Source organism: Dermacentor variabilis, chromosome 3 (genome assembly GCF_050947875.1).
Source record: "Dermacentor variabilis isolate Ectoservices chromosome 3, ASM5094787v1, whole genome shotgun sequence".
Lineage (NCBI taxonomy): Eukaryota > Metazoa > Arthropoda > Arachnida > Ixodida > Ixodidae > Dermacentor > Dermacentor variabilis.
In genome coordinates this window covers 202,611,559-202,635,894 of record NC_134570.1, presented here as the reverse complement: position 1 = coordinate 202,635,894, position 24,336 = coordinate 202,611,559, and the positions used below count along the sequence as shown (strand labels likewise).

At 46.5% G+C, this 24,336-nt stretch overlaps 1 protein-coding gene across 1 annotated transcript in view; it reads right to left on the bottom strand.

Annotated features, from left to right (window-relative positions):
* LOC142576596 (fatty acid synthase-like) overlaps positions 1 to 24,336 on the bottom strand; it is a 192,089-nt gene that overhangs the window by 105,949 nt on the left and 61,804 nt on the right. The window contains exons 5-8 of the mRNA XM_075686790.1: positions 18,388 to 18,621; positions 11,406 to 11,711; positions 7,735 to 8,114; positions 6,702 to 6,891 (exon numbers count right to left, since the gene is read on the bottom strand). Coding sequence (XP_075542905.1) covers positions 6,702 to 6,891; positions 7,735 to 8,114; positions 11,406 to 11,711; positions 18,388 to 18,621 — 1,110 coding nt within the window. The remainder of the gene's footprint in view (positions 1 to 6,701; positions 6,892 to 7,734; positions 8,115 to 11,405; positions 11,712 to 18,387; positions 18,622 to 24,336) is intronic.

Genomic DNA, 24,336 nt, shown 5'->3' with positions numbered 1-24,336 from the left:
AAGTAAACTAAGCACGTTTATTACATACGTATTGCGCTCATTAGTCGTACAAATGCAGACTTGTGCACAACATGACCCGAAGGCAAGCGCTGTCAATTGAAGAAGGGTGTCAGGCGTTGCGAAGGAACAAAGCGAGAACAAGCTAAAAGTGGGAGCCACCATTTTGACAAGAAGACCTGTCTTTTTCAAGGTGACATATGCCCTCCTCGAGGCAGTGTATATAGGTAGGGTTCCTCTAAAGGGAAGAGGGGGTAAGGCTGTTGGGCGAGGCAACGACGGAGGTTGTGTTAGCGGCGCGGGTGTAGAATTGAAGAGAAAAGTGTGTTATTTACACCGCTGTGGGTAATCAGCAGTGTGTTCTTTCGAGGAAGGGGCTTGGAGGAAGCGGGTGAAGAATTATCTGCTCGGCTGGAGATCAGTATGCTATCGTCTTTCCTAAAGATAGAAAAGTAGCGGAAGAAAATAGTGCTTGTAGCAGATAATCCTCACCCAACCCCCCGTCATCCAGGCCCCTTAGCCCCCCCCCCCCCCCCCTACAAAAAAAAACACACACACACAGATGACCGGCTGACACACAGCCGTGTGAATAGCACACAATGGCATAAATATATAAATAAAAGAAAAAAAGACAGCATAGAAAAACAATGCAAAAATACTAAGCAACCAAATGAAAAATAACTAAGTCCTGTTGCTTATAACTTACAATTTCGCACATATCGAGGGACATTCGGCCTTCGTATTGGCTAAGGATTAGTGTAGCTTTCGCAGTGCTGCAACCAGCCGGCTATTTTAATCTTTGGCGACGACGTCACATTCGTTACATCTGTTACAGGAAGTGAAGCGTGGACGCCGGCCATAAAAAATAAAACACTTCCGTTTTAATAAACGAACGAAAGGGAGAAAATAAAATAAAACAAAACAAAACACTAAGCAACCCAATGAAAAATAACTAAGTGTTGTCGCATATAGCTTAAAATTTAGCATAGCGAATAGATTATAACGCTCTCTTTGAAACGTTCCTGCCTGTTCTATGCGCTATGTTTCTTCCTTTTCTTTCTTTCCTTTCTTTTGTTTCTTTTATTAACAATAATTAACCTTATTATCATCAATTTCACAGCCTCACAGCTAACACAGCCTCGATCATTGCCTCACCCACCTGCCTTACCCCCTTCTCACATTTACCTATATACACTGTGCCGAGGAGGGAATATTTCTCCTTGAAAAAGAGAAGTCCACCTGTCGAAACGTTGGCTCTCGCTTTTACCTTATTCTCATTTTGCTCATTGTCTTGAATTTACATCTCCCGCCTTCCCCGTGATTTCACAGGCCTCCAGAATCGTGTTTTTCATCGGTCATTCTTACTAAATAAGTTTGTTAATATCCTTTCCTGAAACCCACTCCTGAAGCATCAAGCATTATGCGATGTGTAAAGGTAATTCCGTATTCCAGATAGCGCATCAATATGTTAATTAAAATAAATTCTGATGTTTTATTTTCGAAACGTTCGATATGATCATGAGGCATACCATACTGGGGGATTTCGGGTTAATTTTACCACCTGGGGAACGGTAATGCATCCTCAATGCACGGTAGACTGGCGTTCTTACATTTCTCCCCCACCATAAACACGTTTCTCGGTTACTTGGCTAAGCCTTCAGTAGTCAACGCAGCTAGATAAGCAACCGTCCCTCTTCATGACAGACACTATTAGTGGCACCAAGGGACACTTCGATGGCTGAGTCATTCGATCCTCACGCGCTTTTCAACGTGCGTTTTTATGGTTTTGCGCTCCTTCGTGGCCACCTACTGTGGGTTCTGCAGTATTAAACTAGTTGTCTCCTCCGTGATGATTTTGTGTGGCGTCGATCGGCACTTGAACAACGTTCGCGGCTGACTTGATAGAGTCCTGAAAGCGATTAACAGAATCCAGACGCTCTCTGCTTTCTTTCTGCGGATATGAAGGTTCGGTGACGTCGATTGATACGGGCACAGCTACAGCCTGGTGAATCCGCCTTGTCGGACAGTGAAATTATTCGTGAAATCGTCACTGACGGGAACCTCAGTGAAGTATACGTACGCGATGATCGAGGTCAAGGAGCGGATACACTCCAGCATGTCGAGCATGTTAGGCAGCTGGCAGCGAAGTCGGATACCTGACACCTTCGACACCAGGACCTCCGAAAATTTATCTCATGCATGGATCAGTGCATTGACCGTGGTCCTTAGTAGTGCGTCGATCAGCTATTGCTACAGCGCATGCGCGAAAGTGCGTCATGCGCGAGCGCTGTGTCACTTCGTGAAAGCGCAAACTCTTGTCATTCTCTCTAGTACCCCAAAATGTAGGTCAGCATGCTGCCCGTCAGCCAAGCAAGCGCTAGATGTATTCTGGGGCACTATAACGTAAAAGTATTCCAAACTTGCTGATTACGTGGCCTAGGAGCAGCAGCTCATCGTAAGCGAAGCGGCATTTTTCCGGCTTCAGAGGGAGCCCTGATGACTTCATGGCCTCTAGTACTGTCGCAAGCCGGCTAAGGTGATCGTCGAAATTTCTGGCGAAGAGGACGATGTCATCCAAGTAAACATGACTGGTCTTCCTCTTCAATACTGCTAAAACCGTGTCCATCACGCACTATAACGTTGCAGGCACTGAGCACAGTCCGAATGGCCTAACCTTGAACTCGTAGAGGCCGTCTGGGGTGATGAAGGCCGTCTTCTCGCGATCTCTCTCGTCGACTTCTATTTGCCAATAGCCAGACTTGAGGTCCATCAACGAGAACTATTCGGTGTCGCAGAGCCGATCCAATGCGTCGTCTATTCGTGGGAAGGTGTATACGTCCTGCTTCGTGATCTTGTTCAGACGACGATAATCGACGCAGAAACGTAGGGTTCCGTCCTTTTTCTTCACCAAGACTACAGGAGATGCCCGCGGGCTCTTTGACGGCAGGATGTTGTTGTCGCGCAGCATTTCGTCGACTTGGTGCCTTATAGCCTCACGTTCTCGCGTAGAAACTCGATAAGGGCTCTGGCGGAGTGGTCGAGCACACTCTTCGGTTATTATGCGATGCTTTGCGACTGCCATTTGTAGAATCCTTTATGACGTTGAAAAGCACTCTTTGTATCGTCGAAGTAAACTTCTGAGCTGTTGCTTAATCATGGGGAGACTTGGATTTGGGTCGAAGTCTATTTCGGGAACTGCGGTAGTCGGAGTACATGAGGCAGAATCCGAGAGGACAAACTTATTACTGGTTTCCAGAATTTCCTCGATGTATGCGATCGACGTGCCCTTGTTGATGTGCTTGAACTTCTGGCTGAAGTTTGTCAGCAACACTTTCTTGTTTCGTCCGTGCAGTCGAGCGATCCCTCTAGCGACGCAAATTTCACAGTCGAGCAGCAGACGTTGGTCGCCTTCGATGACGCCTTCTACGTCAGCGGGTGTTTCGGTGCCGACCGAAATAACAATGCTCGAGCGAGGCGCGATGCTCACTTGATCTTCGAGCACACTCAAGGCGTGGTGACTACGAGAGCTCCCCGGCGGTGTCGCTTGATCTTCCGACAGCGTTATCGGTTTTGACTTCAGGTCTATGATTGCGCCGTGTTGAATCAGGAAGTCCATGCCGAGAATGACGTCTCGTGAACACTGTTGGAGGATAACGAAGGCGGCAGGGTAAGTCCGGCCATGAACGGTAATTCTTTCTTGCAGATTCCAGTCGGCTTAATGAGGTGTCCTCCAGTGGTTCGAGTTTGAGGGCCTTCCCATGCAGTTTTAGCTTTCTTCAACTGGGCGGCGATGTGTCCACTGATTACGGAGTAATCGGCCTCTGTGTCCACTAAGGCGGTAACTGCATGGCCGTCGAGAAGCATGTCGAGGTCGGTGGTTCTTTGTCTTGCGTTGCAATTAGGTCTTGGCGTCGGATCACGGCTGTGTCATGTTGAACTAAAGCTGGAACGTCGCGTCGTCAGGTCGTTTTCGTTGTCGTATTCTTTGCTTCCAGACTTCGTCGGGACGGCGGCATGTCGTTACGTTGTCGAAGTAGTTTTTTTGGTGTCTTCGTCGGCGGCGGAGGATCTTCGTCAGTTCGACGAAGAGCAACCGAACCTCCATCGGTTGCTGCTTTTAGTTTTCCGGATATGGGCTCGCTGACCGGCCCCGTGCTGGGACACTGTATGGTCGGCGCTGCGGCGACAGGTAGCGGCCTGGTGATGGCGAACGCGACGGTTGTCAAGAGCTCCACTGAGTAGCGGCGAGATAGTCGGCGATATCGCGAGGGCGTTCACCTTGCTGCGGGTGCATTGCGTTGACGGCAAAACCTCGCAGTCCCATCTCGCGGTATGGGCATCTTCGGTAGACGCGACCCGCTTCTCCGCAGTGGAAGCAGAGCGGGTGGTGGTAAGGAAGCCGCCAAACGTCTGTCTTCCTGGGGTAGCTGCGTTGGGCAACGGGTGGGCGTGCTGGTGGCGGCGGTGGTGGTCGACGGAATTGCGGCCTTACAGGGCCCTAGCGTGGTCGTGGAGGGGGACCTTGACGGCGGGCGACGGCGGCGCATTGCTTGCGGCTGAGGCTGCGGCGATTCAGGGGCTACTCTGAGTTGTTGTTGGAGCTGCTCACGTACGGCGTTGGCAATCGAAGCCACTTGAGGCTCTGAGGATGGGAACAGCTTCTGTAGCTCCTCCCGCACGACCGCTCGGATAGTCTCGTGTAGATCGTCGGTGGGCAGTGACTGAACTTCGACGTAGTTTGTCGAGTTCGTGCGGTGGTCGAATTGCCAATTTCGCATCTCGAGTGTCTTCTCGATGCTGGTGGCCTCGCGAAGAAACTTGTCGACGATCTTCGGTGGGCTTCGTACCATTCCGGCAAAAAGTTCCTCCTTCACACCACGCATGAGTAGGCGGACTTTCTTCTCCTCGGGCATTTCAGGGCCGGCGTCGCGGAATAAGCGGCCCATTTGCTCCGTGAAGATCGCGGTTTTCTCATTAGGTAGCTGCACCCGGGTTTCTTATAGTGCTTGGGCTCGTTCTCAGCACGCGACACTTGCGAATGTCTGCAGAAGGCCGCTTCGGAAGAATTCCCAGGTCGTTGAGGTGGCTTCTCGGTTCTTCCAATGCGAAGAAGACATGTCGCAGTTTGTCGTCGCTGTTCCAGTTGTTAAATGTTGCGACGCTCTCATAAGTCTCAAGCCAGCTTCTCGGGTCCTCGAACGTTGAGCCGCGGAACGCCGGAGGCTCCCTGGGCTGCTGCAGCATGACGGGGGACGCTGGGGCTGCCATTGGGGTGGACTTGGTGGCGACCTTCCTGGTCATCTCGGGCAAAAGTCCGTGCTCCGGGGGCAGTCCTTGCAGCCTGCGGGTACCTCGCTGGTTGTTGGCAACGTTGGTGTTGTCTTCCGCGTGCGGGCTTGGGTCACGGCTTTGTGCGGGCGTCCGGTACATGAACGCAAAGCACCTCCACCAGATGTCACGTGGTCTTGACGTTAAAGAACACAGTAGCAATACTGTGAAAGGCAAAACAAGCTTTTATTGGCCGAACCTGTGCCTACAAAATAGGCAACACTTAAAGCACTACGAGAGCGGCGACTGCGTTCGCCGCTCTCGTTGTGCTCTCGTCGAAAATCTGATCAGCGGGTCAAGCGCGTCGGCTTTTGTACATCAATCGTCGAATGTCCCAGAGTAATCGACGGGACCCGCGTGCCTTCCACAAAGTTCTAGATTATTGGCGTCGTGCACACATGCGGTCAGATTACACAAGGTTCGGTTACAGACAGCGGATGGAAGCATCGATAACATTCCAGAAACTTCCGATACATGCAGGCGCGTCCTGCGCTGTGCGATAACATTTGTGAGGCGGTGGAACGTGTCGCCCGATAAAGACAAACGAGTACACGTGTCAATATATATTTTCATTAAAGAACCAACGCGTCAACTTTGTTCTCAGCCGATGGGCGGCGAGTCCTGTGCGTGATGCTTTTTGTTTCGTTCAGCAGTATAAATAAACCTCGTGCATATGATCCATCGCATTAAAGCGTAGGCGATTGTGTACACATCCCTATCGCAGCGAGCTAACATGTGGCCAAAAAACATTGCTTGTAATAATTGTGATTTTATCATAGGTCTTCTAGGCTAAACAGCCTAAAACTGGCAGGCTAAAGGTTCTCAAAGAAATGATATGGTATTTAATGAGACAGCACAGTACGTTCCCGCTACGGGAAAATAGCAACAACCCACGGCCTTACTCGGAAATAAGTGTTATTGCGGAAGACAGCAACTTGGCCGCTAGAAATACCAATGAAAAAGCAAATAATGGTGTTGCAAAAGCCACGTCCGGCTAGTCATTTAAATTAGTCAGCAATATTGGCAATATTGAAGTAGTATTGCTGTACGAAACTATACAAACGAGTGGCAAGTAGATGCAAGACGAAAATGCACTCTGTAAGCGTTAACCATGCTTATTAATTGAAAGTTATTATTGGGCCTGACTACCTAAAGTTGACGGTTTCTCGCGTCATTGAGTTTAGGGGAAATTAAAATTGACTCTTCAAAAGAATGAAGCACTTCTCCATATCACGCTAGTTTCTTCGAACTGAATGTCTTCGTTACTACAACTGGAAGCATACAATGTGCCAGACGCCCAATAAAGAAACTGAATTCGTAGGATAAAGGAAATTCAAGATAGTCGTATATCTTCGGATGACAATCTACGAGCTTACCCACGGCTGCCATGGCTCCTTTGGGGAGATTGCCGACATCGACGCAACGTCCCCGCCAGTATGCACACAGAACGGCCTGTTCAGCTGTGATGCAACCGTCACCATAGGCACAGCCTATCTCGCCCATAGAATGACCGACTAGGCCATCTGGTCGAACTCCTACTGCGAAGAGCAAATCCACGAGTGCCACCTAGTGCGAAACATGAATACAGGCGTTAGTCATCATACGATTGTCAGTATTAGGCAGCAAGCAACAATGACAACATGTGGCCTTAGTCGCTCACAATGTGAACTCTGACAACTTCAGCTACTGCCTTCTAAGCAGCGGAGTCGCTCCATAATAGTCAATAATGCTCTAGCAATAACCAAAGTTGCATAGAAAAGTTGTAGAAATGTAGCTCAGAAAAATGTGTATACCGAACATATTCTACTCAAATAATCAGAAACCTGCGTACGAGAGTTTCATAAAGAGAATAAAATCGCTTTATCTTATTGAATACCGCATACGTTTTCTTTCCGTGATAAAACTGATGGATGTGCGCGAAATCTTACGCCTCTGCGTTGCATTTTTAACGGTGATACTTTATCACGCACTACTGATGGCCGTGTTATAAAGCTGAAGGTCGCATCGCCTTTTCGGAATATCACAATTTACTTTAGTTTTCCCTGTTAACTTTGCGTGATAGTATTTTAATGTTATTGTGGAGCACATACTAGTGCAGCAAAGTGGTAGCAAAGCAAGAAAAAAAAGAATCAGACTGGCAATCTTTTTTAATTATGGGGTTTTACGTGCCGAAACCACCTTCTGAATATGAGGCACGCCGTAGTGGGGGACTCCGAAAATTTTGATCACCTGGGGTTCTTTAACGTGCACCTAAATCTAAGTACACGGATGTTTTCGCATTTTTGCACCCATCGAAATGCGGCCGCCGTAGCCAGGATTACTGGCAATTTCATGCCACGGCTATATACATATTTGTTTCCCGAGCATGCTCATTGAACAAAGAGGAAGAAAAATACGCTGTCCTAGTACCTGAAGTGCGACTATCGATGCAAAAAGAGCCGCCATGCTCTCTTCCTCCCTCTCTGAAGTCACCAAGTCGATGAGGTCAATGCCAAACTCTCTGAGGACCTGGTGCGATCGTTTGATGGAGCATGCAAAGACTTCAAAGTCCATCATCTCCCGCGCCATGCTTTGCCACTGGCATCCCATTCCAGTGAAAACAAACCACAGGGGCCGCCTTTTTGTAGGAGCATCTTCGGCTATCTTCGATACTTCTTTCTCGGAGCCATCCTCGGGAACCAAGACGTAGCCTCGAAATGGAACGTGCGCGACATCTGGCTGGCCTACGAGATTCAGGAGAGCGTACGCCGAGTCCGGGTACGGTCCTTCGGCCTCGACGCAGTCCATCGCTCGCTGCAATCGTAGCCGAAATATTTGACGCAGAGATGTAAATTTGCGCAACTAAGTTGTCAATGATTTGAAATTTTAACCACAAGAAATGCAGGCTAATGAGTGAGCAGCATGTTGAACACGGGAATTTGCACTGACAGAATACATGATTTTTGGGGGTTACAGCACTGGTTGAAGTTTCGTCTGACTCTACTCATTGTTGCGCGCATCATAAACAGAAAATAGCTACACGTTTGATACGGTATGAAATATGAAGAAGCCTCGAAGTACGTGTCTTTGTCTACATCAGCACAATCTTCTGCAGTTATCACTCATTCTTAATTATCAAGACTGCCCTTCGGGCTACTTGCAGCATTGAATTATTGCTTATGCAAAATATTGCACAAAAGAAACAGACAACGATGAAAAAGCTTGTCCCGGGCACTGTATATTTCACAGAGAAAACAAGCGTGAATGTCTCGTTTGGTTTCCTGCCGAGCACGGATAATCCAGAAACACTGTCGAGCCTGTACCATGGTGTTGGTAACACCATGGCAAGACCATCGCCACAATTAAAATGTCACAACAATAAATAATACCTTTAAAAATGTATCTCAGAATTATAAGGCACAATAATTATAGAACGAAAGTAATTACAATTAATTTTGCCTACTCTATCTTTTAGTGGAAGAGTATGAGCACACGAGGACAGACCGATGGACAGAATCTATGGCACACATAACACTCTTTCGTTTTGTGCTGCAATAAGCTTATTGCCCTCTTGTGCTCTGTCATAACTACATACAAGTGTTGTTTCTACTTAGGTCGAACGCTTCCATTTAATGAAGCTAGAATTCGTATGTTCACGATATTCTGCTGCGACATTTTGATCAAAGTACATGAATGGCGATAAAAATGTTCACCAGTGGACCAAAAGGTCAGAAGTTGAAATGTACAATGAGAATAAGCAACCTGCGCATGGGAACGCATTTAGGAAAAGAAGGTAAGGAAGATCACAACGGGGCACCACTTTCTTCACACACTCGGAGAGGCAGAAAGCACCTACCGGAGCCTATATTTTTAAGAAGTGTTGCCACCTGTGCAGCATTTTCGAACGACTGCTGAAAGTTTGAAAATTTAACTGCAATAACAACTAAATATGCAAGAAAGTCTGACTTCAAGGCAGGCCTGTGGAGCGGCTCATAACGTTACATTTTGCAGAGGGCAAAAATTAAACACTGCTGAAATGGTTAAAAATTTACTTATTTATTGGGCAACCTTCTGCGGAAAAAACATGCAATACTAAAAGCCCAGCATTTTCGCCGAGCAGAGCTATCAGTCATCAGTCCTAATTGACCTGTCATCATTGAACTGCAAGTGATAAGAAGTGAGCTCTTCATCGCTGTTGTCACAAAGCAGACAGCAGAGATTGCGGTACGTCGGACTGGCTGGACAGTGCACTGAAACGGTTTCTGTTTTTTCCAGGTTCGAGCAAACTTTGGCCCAGAACGTTTTTGTTCTCCCGTGTCTTTGCGGCGCACCCGTTGCTGCAGACTTACTTATTTGTGTTTCGTTGGCTGCATTAGCGCAGTTTCTGAGCTAATTGTTCGTGAGAGATGAATTCCACTTACCCATGGCCAACAAGGACTCCTGGTTTACCTGTAAAAATGCTACTGTGCCGGAAGCATGAAGTGTTGTTTTCTTCGACTGTCGACATAAATTGCGCAATGGTAAATCTATTGGTCTTAGTGCCACTGCAATTGGGGAAACGTCAGGTGCGCAGACAGAGTATTGGAAATCGGTCACATGACAGAAAAAATTATTAAAGAAGCCGGTTCAGCAAACCCTAAAAAATTTGGGTATCCAACTGAGTTTAATAAGCAGAAAGCTGGACATGCTGAAATCAGTTGACGAGACCATATAGAATATTGAAGCAATCGTTAAGCTGCTCTCAGACAAATATGACTAAGCCTTACGCACCAAGATGCAAAATGCCGAGGAAATACATGGCGCGTAGCAAGAATTCAGACGCAAAACTATGGAAACTATCTGTCGGGGCTCCAGCAAGAAATAGATGAGCTGGCATGGCGAAGCAGTACGGTGTATTTAGGATTTCGCGACAGTCCTGTAATTCTCAATGAAATTCTCATGACTGAAGTCAACGAGGTTGCATGTGTTCTGGGCACTCCTAGATTTGCAGAACATAGCGATGCCTCAATACACAGAATGCCGCCAATATAAAATAAGATCCCAACGGTCGTAATTCGCTTCAAGGTTAAAAAACACGGGAAATCTGGCTTGAGAGGCAAGAAAAATTGAGAAACCCGAAAGATAATCGCTTCCTTTTTGAAATCTTGCCGAGGGATGCACAGCATCGCTATCCGCGCCTCGCGAGTGTACACGAACGTTAGGCTTTTGTTTTGTGTGGCATAAGAGTGGCAGGATCCGGTTTCGGATGAACACTGACACGTCCGTTATACACGCAAAGTTAGTCAAAGATCTTCGTACAATTGCCACGTCGGCAGATTATAGCTGCCAAGACTGCAAGCGAAACTTTTCTTCACGATGAATATCGCGTACGGCAAGCCAGAAAATCTTGTCACTGCCCAGGAATATCACCATAACTTATTGAAATGTTTTCCCTGAACTTTCAGTTCGCTGCCAATATGGCACCTGAGCTCGATCACTTGTTCTCTCATTTCTACTTTGATTTTATTTTATCATGTTACCAGAAACTTGGCATACTCGTAATTTAACCATTATACACTTGCTTTCATACGACACTTTTTATTTACTCTGGACCAGTAGACGTGATAGTGGAGTATCGCTGTTATTAGACAAATACTTATGGGAGAGGTTATTGACAGCTTTATAGAATTACCAATGATTACGAAGTCCTTACCTCTGAAATAAGGTATTTAATTATTGTCAACATATACCTGACTACTGATGGACATTACGTTTCTTTCTCTAGATTTTCCAGAAACCTTGATTTGCTACGTTGCCACCATTCATGTGGCATTGTGCAGCGAGGAAATTTCAATGTTGACATTCTTCTAGACACACCGAACTCACATTTCATGTGGTCTGTTGTCCTGTCTTGCGGCCTTATCGATATGCTAAATGAACCCATTCGAATGAAGTTCCATCCCGAAATTGAGACTGTTCTTCATATTACTAGATTGGAAACTCTGTTTAGCTTCTTTGGTATGACGGAATCTATTTTATATAACCGGCAGTATTTCCATCTGTCGGGTCACTGAAAAGAGTACATGTTTCTTTGAAGGTACGTACATTCGCCAAACAAGAGCTTACCGCAAGTGACTCCCTGCTTCTTCCAGCCAAAAGAATAAGTCTAGGCAGCTCCGGCTTTTCCCGCGGAATATCGTCCACGTGTGGCCCCGGTTTTGCTTCCAGAATCACATGCGCATTGGCGCCACCAAAGCCAAATGAGTTGACCCCAACCACGCCACCTGGAAAGGCTGTCGGCTTATCAACGACTTCGAGGCTGCCGTCACACAACGATGGAATCTTCGGGTTTGGCTCAGTGAAGTGTAGGTTTGCAGCGATAGTGCCCATCTCCATGGCCAAAATAACTTTAGCCACAGAACAAATTCCTGCAATTGGAATGTTGTAATAATTGGAAGACCCTCGACGGGAGTGGATATACATGAGAGTAAAAGAAACAAACATCACAATAGCGTCTAGGAATTATCAGCCGATACAAGCTTGTGAAAACGATTGAATCAAAAGGAAAGATATTGTACTTTTTCGCTTATGTCATAATACTGGAGTAGTCATAGGGCAAACACTTGCCATGGTTATTGTCATGTATTGTAACAACAAACACTTTAACAATGAAATAGAAAATTAAATCAGCTAGTTTACAAGAACACATCACCTGTTTCTAACGACCTATCGTTCTGTTAGGCCGATCCATATCCACCTCCTTAGCCTTTCGCAGCGTTCGCTAACATTCGCATGGCTAATCCTGTGTGCCAATACATTATAAAGTGCACTGGAGGACAGCCTCCGCAGTAGCTTAATTGGGGAAGCAAGTAGGCGCAATGCGGAAGTTGGGGTTTGGGCTCCCAATGGCGGCAGCTTATTGTTTATCTGGCGTCGCTTCCGCTAAGGTTACGCAGTTTCGGCGCCTCGATGGCCAAGCTACTGAGCATCTCTGGAACGTCCAGTTTCAACATTTCCGGAACTTTACTGGCAAATACCAGCGAATTGTTAGCAGCAGGGTCCCCGTCGTTGAAAGCTTTAGCCTTCCAGACTACGTGTGCTGCGTCCTTGAACTCGGACCAATGCTTGGGATAGGCTCTAAAAAGACAAATGCTGAGCTTCTTTCTATTGTACGTCAAGTTTCCAAGCGGGTTCCTGAGGAGGGCGCAAACAACCTCAATTCTCACGGAATGAATATCCTGCATCGGTATCAGCCTCCATCCTGTAGTCTTCCAGTGAAGCGTGTTTCGTCCTATCTTAATTAACCCTCTGTATTTTTTTTTTCATTTTCAGGAGCTCAAGCTGATGCTTTTGCTCTATTTTCACGCGAAGAGCCTTTAGAAAGGTTAACGAGATTGTGCCAGCTGTCCCTCATGAGGGTAGGAGAGATACTTTGAGTAAAGTGCAAGCTCGTGCGGTTGAACTTTGCAACAGCCTAGTTCTTGATAAATTGCGCAAAAAAATCTAAATATGTTAAAGCATGTCATTGGATGTATATTCTAGTGGCATAACGCATAAATGGGGGACTCATTTAGGGTCATCGTTTGGGAGAAACGCAGGTGGGAAAAGCAAGTAGCGTCATATACCGGGCGTTTAAAGGAACATTTTCAAAAATTGTAAAGGGTGCCTGTGGCAGAGATCATAATTCTAGCAGAACTGATAGTTGGGCGAGTTGGTACGAGTTCATAGTAAAATATTTGCACATGCTTCGCGCTGATAGCTGGCGTATATATGTTCTCTATCTTTCCGAAAATAAAATAGTTGTTTGTAAGCGCTCGTCCTTGTCAATTGTGCGCGCTAAATATTTTACTATGAAAGCATAATTCTAGTTCCTGAGCTGCTCTACTCGAAGAGATGGACGTCACTTGCAAAAAAAAATTATATGCATAATGAACTAATTAACAAAAATTACTATTAACCTTATGACTAATTACATGATGGCGAACATTGCAACTTGCAAATTCTAGCGTGGAATTCGGAAGGCACATTCATTTGGAACGAATTCCGAGGATGACAAGAGTTTCGAGATGTTAATTGCCGAACTTTGTGGAGAAATGAATTGGCGTTGCAGTTACCTTCTTAACAAAACGTCATTTTATGCATACAAGCACAAAAGAACTGGAACGCCAATGCATTTCTCCGCAATGTTTGAGGAATAATACCTCGAAAATGGTGTGATCCTGAGAATTCCTGCCAAGTGGTTCGGCATCAAGGGCTAGAATTTGTATATTTTTAGAAGAGCCATAGGGTAATTATTTTAAAAGATAGGGAATTTTGTTATTAATTTGGTTATGCACTTCAATATTTTTGTGCACGTAGCGTCAGTCGCTTCGAGTAGACCACCTCAAGAATTAGAATTGTGCTGTCTGTCACAGGCAACGTTTAAGCATTTTTGAAAGTGTTCGCTTAAACACCCCGTACAATGACATGCTAAGACGGTTTGAAATCAAACACCCATTTCCGGTAAATAATTCTGATCACGTAACTAAATTTGTAAAGGCCCATGCAGTCGTTGGCCTGGAAAACTTTCTGCTAGATGTGACAGACTTCCTTGTGATGTGACTATTCCTTGCCACCTGAAATGTCACGTCGTGTCGAGGAATGCATTGATGAATACGTAGCCAAAAAATTTTCTTGTGAAGCTGGTGTCTCCGCTGGTGGTTTTCTGCAGATGCTTACATTTTATCTGTGTTCGACCTTCCTTCAATGGAATAACATACTTCTGTTAAAAAGAGAATGGAGTTTTTATTGGCTGCTGCCTTGCTTCCGTTCTAAACGATTTGTTTGCAGCAAAGTTTGATCGTGGCCTGTCCCTTCGCCTTGAGTCCTTCTTTAATTGTATGGAAATCTTTAGATATTTAGACGATTTATTTCGTTTTTAGATTGCCCCTTTGAGTGTTTCCAGAAAGTGCGTGATGGCATCGTATTTGTTATGCGTAATCGTCTTTGCCCCCTTGTTCTCAACGCAGAAATCCATGTTAACGGAACAAGTAGGCTCCTAGAACGGAAATTAGTGCGCACTAATCATTGCGCCTGTTGTTATTTTGTACCCAGTGACACTAAAGCGCTTTTAGCATTTCACTGTAACCATTATAATATGTTAAAACGTAGTATCACTAATATGCGCTTTAACAACGCACTTAATAAGTCTTGTTGTCATTCAGTGCCACCCTGCTTCAACGAGCAAGTTTAGAGGCTTTTATTGTGCTGTTACCAACTGACATGTTAGAGCAACCCAGGCGTAAACTTTTCATTTCTCCAGAGGGGGGGGGGGGGGGGGCACCAGGTTTCCCAAACCACACACACACACACACACACATGTATATATATAGTGCCTCGAGCGGTCAGTCGCACGGCAATTTAGCGCGCATATGCGTGCTTCTTTCACGCTCGGTAAAAAATTTTATGTAGCACGCATTGAGCAACAGAGAGCTGTGTCGAGAGCGTTTCACGTCGCCGTATATTTTCCTGATTGACACTTCTCATCGAATTATATTATGTAAGAGGCTGATTGATTAATTAGTTAAGACTAATTATCGCATTAGTCGGAATGAGCAAATAATGTATCTCGAAACGACGGCAAGCAACATTATCTTGGTTCTGTCCAGCTACATGTCATTCGCGTATATTTAAACTCTGCCTAAAGTTAGTTTGGTCATTATTTATGACCTCTGCATGCAAGCGCAATCTTTCACCAATAATAAATGCAAATTAGTAGGAGAGGTATAGAGCGCAGCTCCTAGGCACCCTTTCGTGCGTTGAGAATGGGCGTGCCTCGGTGTCCCTCGTAACCAAGCCAAGGAACACAGCGAAAGGTGAAAGAGCGAACGGGGAGCGCAGCGGCGGATGAAAGGTGGCGGTAGCGAAAGGAGCACAAGGAGGAAATTCGAGGAGTACGGCGAACGGGTGAGATGAAAAGCGCAGAGCCGCACAAGATGGGCTGTGCGGTGACAACCGCTGCGAGATGGTGCCAGAGTAGCGCGCCGTCTAAGCGCCGTTGTCTGTTCACCGATGGCACGCGGCGAACAAAACGCTGAATGAGCGGAGGTCTTTCTGCGGCGGCTGTCGTGAGTTGCACGCCTGCGTCGTCATCCACGCACTCCCGCTCGCTGTCTCCCGATTAGCGGTGCAGCCACGCCCCTCTTCGCTCAGTTCGCAATGCGCCGCACGAAACAGCGCTATGTGCCGCACATAGCGCTGCGCTGAAATTTCGTATTGGGGAGTACCGTAATCATCGTTGAATTTTTTTTCGTGAGTTATAAGGATTGCCAAATGGAAAGAGAAGCAATATTGAGACACATATTATTCACGTGAGTTTCAGACTTCATTGATAAAACACTCTGCTTAAGCGGTCACTACAGTGTGCAAGCCTTTTCCAGGGTCAAAAAGCACACAAAGCAATTAGAAGCGAGGTGAACATACAACAACATGTTCTTTCTCTATGCCTAGGCTATCCACACCATCAGAAATAATCGTTACTTGGCTACCTCCTTCTCTTTAAAAGCGTAATTTAACTCTGTCGTGTAAATGTTTAAATATATTGTGTCGGTGCACTGTCTTCAGAGTGCAAATTTAAAAAAAAATGTTTAATTGAAAAAAATACGCATGAGCTAAACGACGGTGGTGCTTCTATAATGCGCTTGTCCTTCTATACTCAGGATTTGCAGAAATAAAGCGAAAGTATGAATTGAAAGGGATGCACGCCCGCACTAGTAATGATACAGTAAGCTTTAAGCCACAAGAAAATTCTAGTGAATGGGCATAGGCAACTAAAATGAACCTCAAATGATGTGAGTAACAGATCTCTTGTAATGACACTCTAGGCGGTAGTGGGGTAAGGGGAGGCTTCGGCATCGCCTGGGTGTTGGCGGCTCTGTCCCGCCCCCTTGGAATTCTTCGGTGAGAGCTCGGGTCCTGAAGACCCCCTGTAGTCAGCGCCTATTGTAATAGTGGCTGTAGCAGGAAGGACCTCCGACAAAAAAAATCTGGTGTTTGTGTTTGCATCCTTAACACTGGGACTCTTTTAGAGATCCGTAATGTAGCCGTCATTCCGTATATCTACCAAATTTCGCACAATCTACAGATATCAGCTTAAGACATTGTGCAGGTTGTGTTATCAGCACCTAGCTGAGCTGGGTAGTTTGTGTAGGACAACTGATGTGACTGAGAAAGTAGAGTTGCAAAAAGATGCACAAAAATAAGTTCCTTGAGTGGAAATCAGGAGTCGACTATTGAATTCCGTTGCGGTGCAGCCCTTGTTACATTGGGCAAACGGGACAGTGCATGAATGAACGGCGTAAGGAGCATAAGTACAAAACAACAGCACACCTTCAGATGTTTTTCTAGCTATTCATTGCCATGCTTGTGTGTATGTCCCCCTCTCTGACAAAACGGAGATAGTAGGGAGCAACAAGTGTCAAATCATCCGTTTAATGATTAAGGGCGAGCTGGCTGGCAGTCACGGCGGTTCCTCTATCAGCAAGGCTTCCTTAGCGTTGTGCGATAAAGAAGTGAATTTTTTGCCCTTGTGTAACTAAATTTCATGCCTCCTGCTTGTACTGTCCATCTTGTCATCTTGCTCCTCGGTCGCAACGTGGTGCACGTGGTCGGTGACGTGATGCGAAGGCACTTCTGTTCTGTTCGCTCAAGGAATTAAACTTCATGGTTGTAATTAGCGCCCATGCGTCCGTGTGTCTCTTTTTCATCCTCGTCTTTACTAAGCGCTCAACTAGTGCCATTTAAGATCTAACAACAAGCCCATTTCGCGCCACTTTTTGTTTTATCTACTTTCGCTTCGGCTATCTCTATTTTGTTCTCATTTGAACTAAAAATAACACAAATCTACACTATACTTTCGGCTGCTTTGTTTGTTTCTTCATATGGTCGTAACTAATAAAAAACCAAGCCTTTCTGATCCGCTCTTGCAGCAGCCTAAATATATCTGGCTATTAGGCGCCATTCAGATCTGTAATGTACATTTATCTGAAGATTTTGCCTCCTTATAAACAGTCCCACATGTGCGTTAAGTAAAATTATGTTCGTCTTTATGCTCATCTCCTTCGGACTATGAATGATATCGGTGTTCGTGGTATAGTTTGGTTTACAGTAAAACTACAAATGTAAATTGTATATAGAGTTCTCGCATACCTTTGTTTTTCTATTTCGATCGTCTAAAAATGTACACGCGGCTTCAAATGCTCCTCTCTTCTAATCTACACAGCTGCGAAAACCTTAAATTGGTGATGATTACCATTCATTTACATAAGGTATACGTACGCTCAGTTAACCATGGAAACTGAAATTAAACTTTCTGAACCGTTTTAACAAATAAACATTTCATACAATTTTGTATTCGACGCCAACTTTTGTGGATATTGCCACGTGGTAGTGACGTATAAAGAACACAATAGCAACACTGTGAAATACAAAACTAACTTTTATTGGGCGAACCTGTGCCCATAGAAACAGGCGCCAACGGCGAAGACAGTTGGCGGTCGTCAAAATGTTTTCAGTGGGTGTAGTGCGTCGGATTTTGTACATCAGTCGTCGAATGTTACAGAGTAATCGCTGGAACCCGTGTGCCTTCCACAAAGTTCTACATTATTCGCGTCTTGCACACACGCAATCAGATTACACAAGGTTCGGTCACAGACAGCAGATGGAACTATCAATAACGTTCCAGAGACTACCGACACACGCAGGCGCGTCCTGCGCTGTGCGATAACATTTGTTAGGTGGTGAAACGTGTCACCTGATAAAGACAAACAAGTACACGTGTCAATATTCTTCTTCATTCCGAAAGTTTCCTTCCACAACCCCTTTCGGGGAAGCATTTATACACATGTGCTGTTAATTAGGTGGCCCAATTGGTTTCTCACATTCATTACTTACCAAAATGCTTATATTGTACACTAACTTTCTTGACAGTAAAAATCTGGTCTCCGGGTAAACTAAACAGTGATTTCAAATAGCCATTACCCTATGGGGCGTCGACCTTCTTGTAATGACTACGAACCCATTATTCACATTCTGAAAAATCAGCAGAAAAACCTTGTATCTCCTCACCAGAGGCGGCTTCGGCGTGGCCGACATTGCTCTTCACAGATCCTATCTTGAGCGGCGTATCTCGTCCTGACCCGCAGAAGAAATCGCTTATGGCAGCAAGTTCCAGAGGGTCGCCCACCGTAGTTCCCGTACCATGAGCTTCAAGATACAGCACTCGCCGCGGATCCACGTTGGCTTCAGCGTAGACTTCACGCAGAAGTTTTCCTTGTACCTTTGCCGATGGCACGGAGATACCTAAAAGGTGCAATAATCTGATAATGTAGACGTGAATTCCCTGGCAAATAAAACACGAAACTGGACATACATATGTACCTAAATGTAGCGGTGCAGTGGGCGCACCAAGAAGCCAACGCTATTGACGTTTCATTCGATGCAATAAATATTCACCCTAACAAAGTCGCAGTTTCGCCCGAAAGGCGAAACATCGACTGCGAAAGAAAATTAGTAGAGAGCTATAGGAAGTAGGAATAGTAGCTTTATTGGCCGTGTAAACTCAGAAGCATTCGCTTACTAATTATGTTACTAACTTAATTAAGGAGCACAGTGTCAACGCGCACAACGAAACATTAACAAGTCTCACTCGATGAGCGCGGACCCTCGCTGTCATAACGCTGGTGTGAGCAAGCGCGGCAGCAGCAGCAAGCGAGGTAACTTTTGTCTATCGCTTCAACGCGGGAGTGGCGAGAACAAAACGCGCAAAAAAATGTGAGCCGTCTGTAGATCCTTTTCAAGATACGTGGCGCGCGACCGCGCACAGCCGTGCGAAGTACGCACTCACTGCCAGAGTCGAAGACCCCCCCCCCTTTCCGCCCTGCCGCCTCGATCCCATTCCTTACGCGCTCAAGATGGAGCCGCGACCGTCAGTTTCCCTTGCCTGCGGTCGCGAAATACGCAGTTGCTGCCGGAGCACAATGCACCCCCTCCCTCCCTCCCATTTTCGCAAGGCCCATCTCGCGACGGGAGACAGCGTGTTTGCTCCTCGCCTTCCTTCCTGGCGCGTGCGAGATTGAGCCGCGATCGTCGGTTGCCCTCGCGTGCTTTTACTCGTACATGTAGCATACGGTGCGTGGCAACGGCGTTATCGACCTTGGACTTTACACGGAACCTCATAGTGAGACCGACGCCAGCGGCAGAAATGTGTCAGTAGTGTCCATATAATTGCTATCACAAAAAAATGAAATAGTCATCGTAGAAGACATGCGGCATCGACACTAGCAAAAGTGCAACTGCTTTTTTACAACTCTTCTCTAGCAATGACGAATATGGCCATAGAGCATATGCAGCCCATACGCTCATGAACTTCATCAACATCAGCCTATTTATGTTCACTGCCGGACGAAGGCCTCTCCCTGCGATCTCCAATTGCCCCTGTCCTGCGCCAACCGATTCCAACTTGCACCCGCAAATTTTCTCATTCTGTCGCACCACCCAGTCTTCTGCCGTTTCTACTGCGCTTCCCTTCTCTTGGTACTCATTTAAAATTAAAATTAATTAAATTATGTGATTTTACGTGCCGAAAGCACTTTCTTATTATGAGGCACGCCTTAGTGGAGGACTCCGGAAATTTCGACCACCTAGGCTTCTTTAACGTACACCTCAATCGAAGTACACGGGTGTTGTCGCATTTCGCCCCCATCGAAATGCGGCGGCCGTGGGCAGGATTCGCTCCCACGACCTCTTGGTACTTATTCTGTCACCCTAATGGTCCAACGGTTATCTAATCTGCCCAATACATGACCTGCCCAGCGCTTTTCTTTTCTCTTAATGTCTATTAGCATAACGTCTATACCCGTTTCCTCTCTCAACCAAACCACTCTCGTTCTGTCCCTTAAGTTATGCCTAGCATTCTTCGTTCAATCGCTTTTTGCGTGGACCTTAACTTATTCTGAAGCTTCTTTGTCAGTCTCCAAGTCTGCCCCATATGTCAGCTCTGCTAAAATGCACTGATTGTACACTTCGTTTCAATGACAATAGTAGGCTTCCAGTCTGGAGCTGACAATGTCTGCCGTATTCGATTCAATGCATTTTTATTCTTCTATGAATTTCCTTCTCATGATCAGGGTTCCCTGTGATTAGTTGACCTAGGTAAACGTACTCCTTCACAGAATCTAGAGGCTGGCTGGCGGTCCTGAACACTTGTTCCCTTGCCCGGATATACATTAGTATCTTTGCCTTCTGCATATTAATCTTCAACCTCACTCTTACACTGTCACTGTTAAGGTTCTCAATCATTTGTTGTAACTCCTCTGCAGTGTTGCTGAGTAGAAAAGTGTCATCGGTAAGCCAAAGGTTGCTTGAGATATTCGCAGTCGATCCTTACTCCTAAGCGTTCCCAGCTTAATAGCTTGAATACTTCTTCCAAGCAGGCAGTGAATAGCATTGCGGAGATGGTGTCTCCCTGTCTGACCCTTTCTTTACAGGTATCTTCCCAGTTTTTTTGTGTAGAATTAAGGTAGCTGTGTAACCTCTGTAGATATTTTCCAAGGTATTCACGTAGCGTTCTTTACTTGATGACGTAATGCCTCTATAACTGCTCGTATCTCTACTTAATGAAATGCCTTTTCATAATCTATGAAAGCCATATAGAGAGGCTTATTGTGCTCTGTGTATTTCTTGATAACCTGATTATTGACACGGATGTGATCCATTCTAGAGTACCCCTTCCTGAAGCCCGCCTGTTCCCTTGGTTGACAAAAGTCCAGTGTTGCCCTTGTTGTATAGAATATTATTTTGGAAAATATTTTATATAATACTGGGAGTAAGCTAAGGTGCCTACAATTTTACAGTTCCTTAACGTCTCTCTTTTTGTGGATTAATATAATGTTGGCATTCTTCCAGTTTTCTAGGACCCTTGCAGTCGATAGACACTTCGTATAAAGACGCCAGTTTTCCTAGCATTATGTCTCCTCCAGCTTTGATTAAGTCGACTGCTATTCCGTTCTCTCCTGCCGCTTTTCCCCGTTTCATGCCTTGCACTGCCCTTCTGACCTTCTCTCTAGTTATAGCAGGAGTTTCTGTATACTGTTGATTATTCTTTCGAACAGAGTACTCCTGAGTCCTCTGGGTACTGTAAAGGACAGTATAGAATTATTCCGCTGATTTTAGTACACTTTCGTGATTGCTGATGATATTACCCTGCTTATCTTTCAGTGCATACATCTTGGTTTGTCGTTTGCCAAGTTTCCTTCTCACTTATTTCAGGCTGCTGATGCCGGCCGCGTCGGGACGTGGTTTGGACGCACGCCACCAACTACGGCCGCATCGCGATGTGGTTGAGATGTGGCCTTGTAAAAAACGTAAAAGACCTGCGCTGTTGAGGAAAGAAGAAAAGGGGCCGAGCAGTGCGGACGTATCCACGTCCGCTCCCGCGTTCTTAAATGTTTTTGGACGTCTTTTCAAGAAGAACCCTGAATATTTATACCTCATCGGAACCGCCAAGTTTCAAGGAATCCGCCGATACCAGAGCTTTATCGGTGGGTGAACTTTTCGTCACATTCTGAGACTTTTCCTCTACGATTACGCCGACGAGAGAACTAGCCCTAACGGACACAGCCTGCTCTCGACGCTGCGGTGCAGGAAGGCCTGCCTGTATAGGCAGCCCCATGATTGCGTTTTCCCGTCTCTGTGCGCGACTAAAGCGACGTCACGTGCGTTCATCGAAAGCAACGCCATGCCAGAAGTCGTAACTGTGGAAGGTATGGACGTAACCCAGGAAGATCCAAACGGTGCGGGGTGGATCACCGCCCTCAGCGATCGTAAAAATCAGGAGACGAAGAGGCCGCCATTACGAGATGGCCAACGTGGCACCGTGAACAAGCCGGCTGGCTACCGAAATGCCAAGGGACCGGCTAAAAGTCTGTTGTCACAAGTAACGGTACCTTGGCCACTTCCGAAGCTCCCGAAGGAACAGATCAACATTATCGTGCGCCCCAAGGGAGGCCTCGACGTATCAAAAGCTGACGTAGTGCTGCTTGCTCAGGCCGTGGCCATGGCGGCGGCCCTGCCTTAGCATCAAGTGAAGGAAGACACCGTGTGCCAAAACAAGGTACAGAATATTGGAATCATCTCCACTCCACACACCTGTAATGCGAAGGACTATGCGAGACTAAATAAAATCCATACTAAGTACGGAGCCTACGAAGTCTCGGCGTACATCGCCGCCGCCGAAGATACGTGCAAAGGCGTAATAAGGCACATCAACCCCTGTCACGACGAAGGCACGCTTAGAAACATGATTGTGAGCGAAAGAAATGCCACCGCACTAGAAGCCAGACGAATGAACAACTCGCACGTAGTCGTGATTTTATTCAGAGGCATGCGTGTGCCCAACCACGTGATCTGTGGCGCAGCTTTGCTGCCATGTCCTCTATCCCGACGCCAAGTCGACGTTTGCCATGCTTGCGGCCACGTAGCTCACCGTGCCGACGTTACCATCAGCAGCGAGGAAGAGAGAAGGAAATGTCGTGGTTGTGGAAAAGCAAAAGCGGACGACAAAGAAAATCAATGCACCCCTAAATGCGAAGCGTGTGGTGGGCCCCACGTCACCCGGGATCGAACGTGCAAAAAGCACTGTAAAATCCCGACCATCGTACGACACCGACGCCGAAGGCACCAACAAAGAGCAAGGAAGGCACAACTGGACGAAGAGTCGGATGTCACCAACGCAATTGGCGACATCTCGCCGGCTGCACCAGCTGCGTGGAGCGGCACCATCCTCAGTACCCGATCTCAATCCGGAGGGCGCTCACGCTCGAGGAGAGAATCCAAACCGAGGCAAGGAAAACGCTCCTCCAGATCGAGAGCCTGGTCTCGCTCCCAGTCGGTCAAGTGGGCCACGTGGGCCGACAAGGTCAAGGGAGCGACGCAGCCATCCGGGAGGAAGAACGCATCAAGCAAAGAAACTAAAAGTGAGGCACAGCCAGAGCATAGGATTGATCCCTGTATCCAAGCGCTGGAACCGGAAAATGGGGAACTTATGCGCGAGCTTGCAGAGCTTAGGGAATCTTTCAACAACGCAAAATGGAAAAACATAAACCGGCACGAGTTTAGCAACAGTAACCCAAGTCCGTTAGCCGGGCAGTCGAAACGCAAAACGCTCAACCCGGAGCCTTTTAACGACAAGGAGGAGAAAGAAGAGGGCGACATAACCGAGGTCAACGAGATCCCGTCCGCCGCCTCGGCTTCCACCGTCAAAAACGAGGGTAAATTGGAGAAGGTCCTCAGTAGGATTGTGGAAATGCTCTCCGCCATAGAGTTGAAAGTAACGCTACTAGAAAGACCTAGGGCTCAGCCCAAATGTAGACAAACAATACATACTGAACCGCTCCCAACGGATCAAATCCCGACGGGGGCGTCAAGGGTTTCTTGAAATTTTGCAGTAAAGAAGATGGGGGTCACAAATAACAATACCGTCAAGATTTGGCAGCAAACTGTGCTAGCTTCCAGAGGCGCAAGGCTCCGTTAGGTCAGCTTTTCAGATCGGTGACCGACAAGCCACAAGTCATCTTACTGCAGGAGACGCTCGCGGGGAAGGAGATCACTCTGTCCGGGTATCGCACAGTAGCGCACAAAGGCGAAACAGGGAGAGGCATCGCCGCCTTAGTTAAAAAGAGTGTCTCTGTGGAGCACATCGTTCCAAAATATCGGAGCGGACTAGAAGCACAACTGATCGAGCTCGTGCCCAGTAGACCGAGCAACGCGAATGCCTTTATTCTTAACGTCTGCAGTCCGTCTGCAGATAGGAACAGAGACTTTAATGCACTATTTGATTCCGCAATCAGGGCAGCCAGAGACGCGCCCCTCTTAATTTCGGTGGACTTCAACGCTCCAAACACAGAATGGGGATACGGCTTCAACAGCAAGAAGGGCACAAACTTTGCCAGGTGTGCAGCCGATTTTAACGTCACGCTTGTTACGGATCCTAGGTTTCCCACTAGACGGGATAATTCG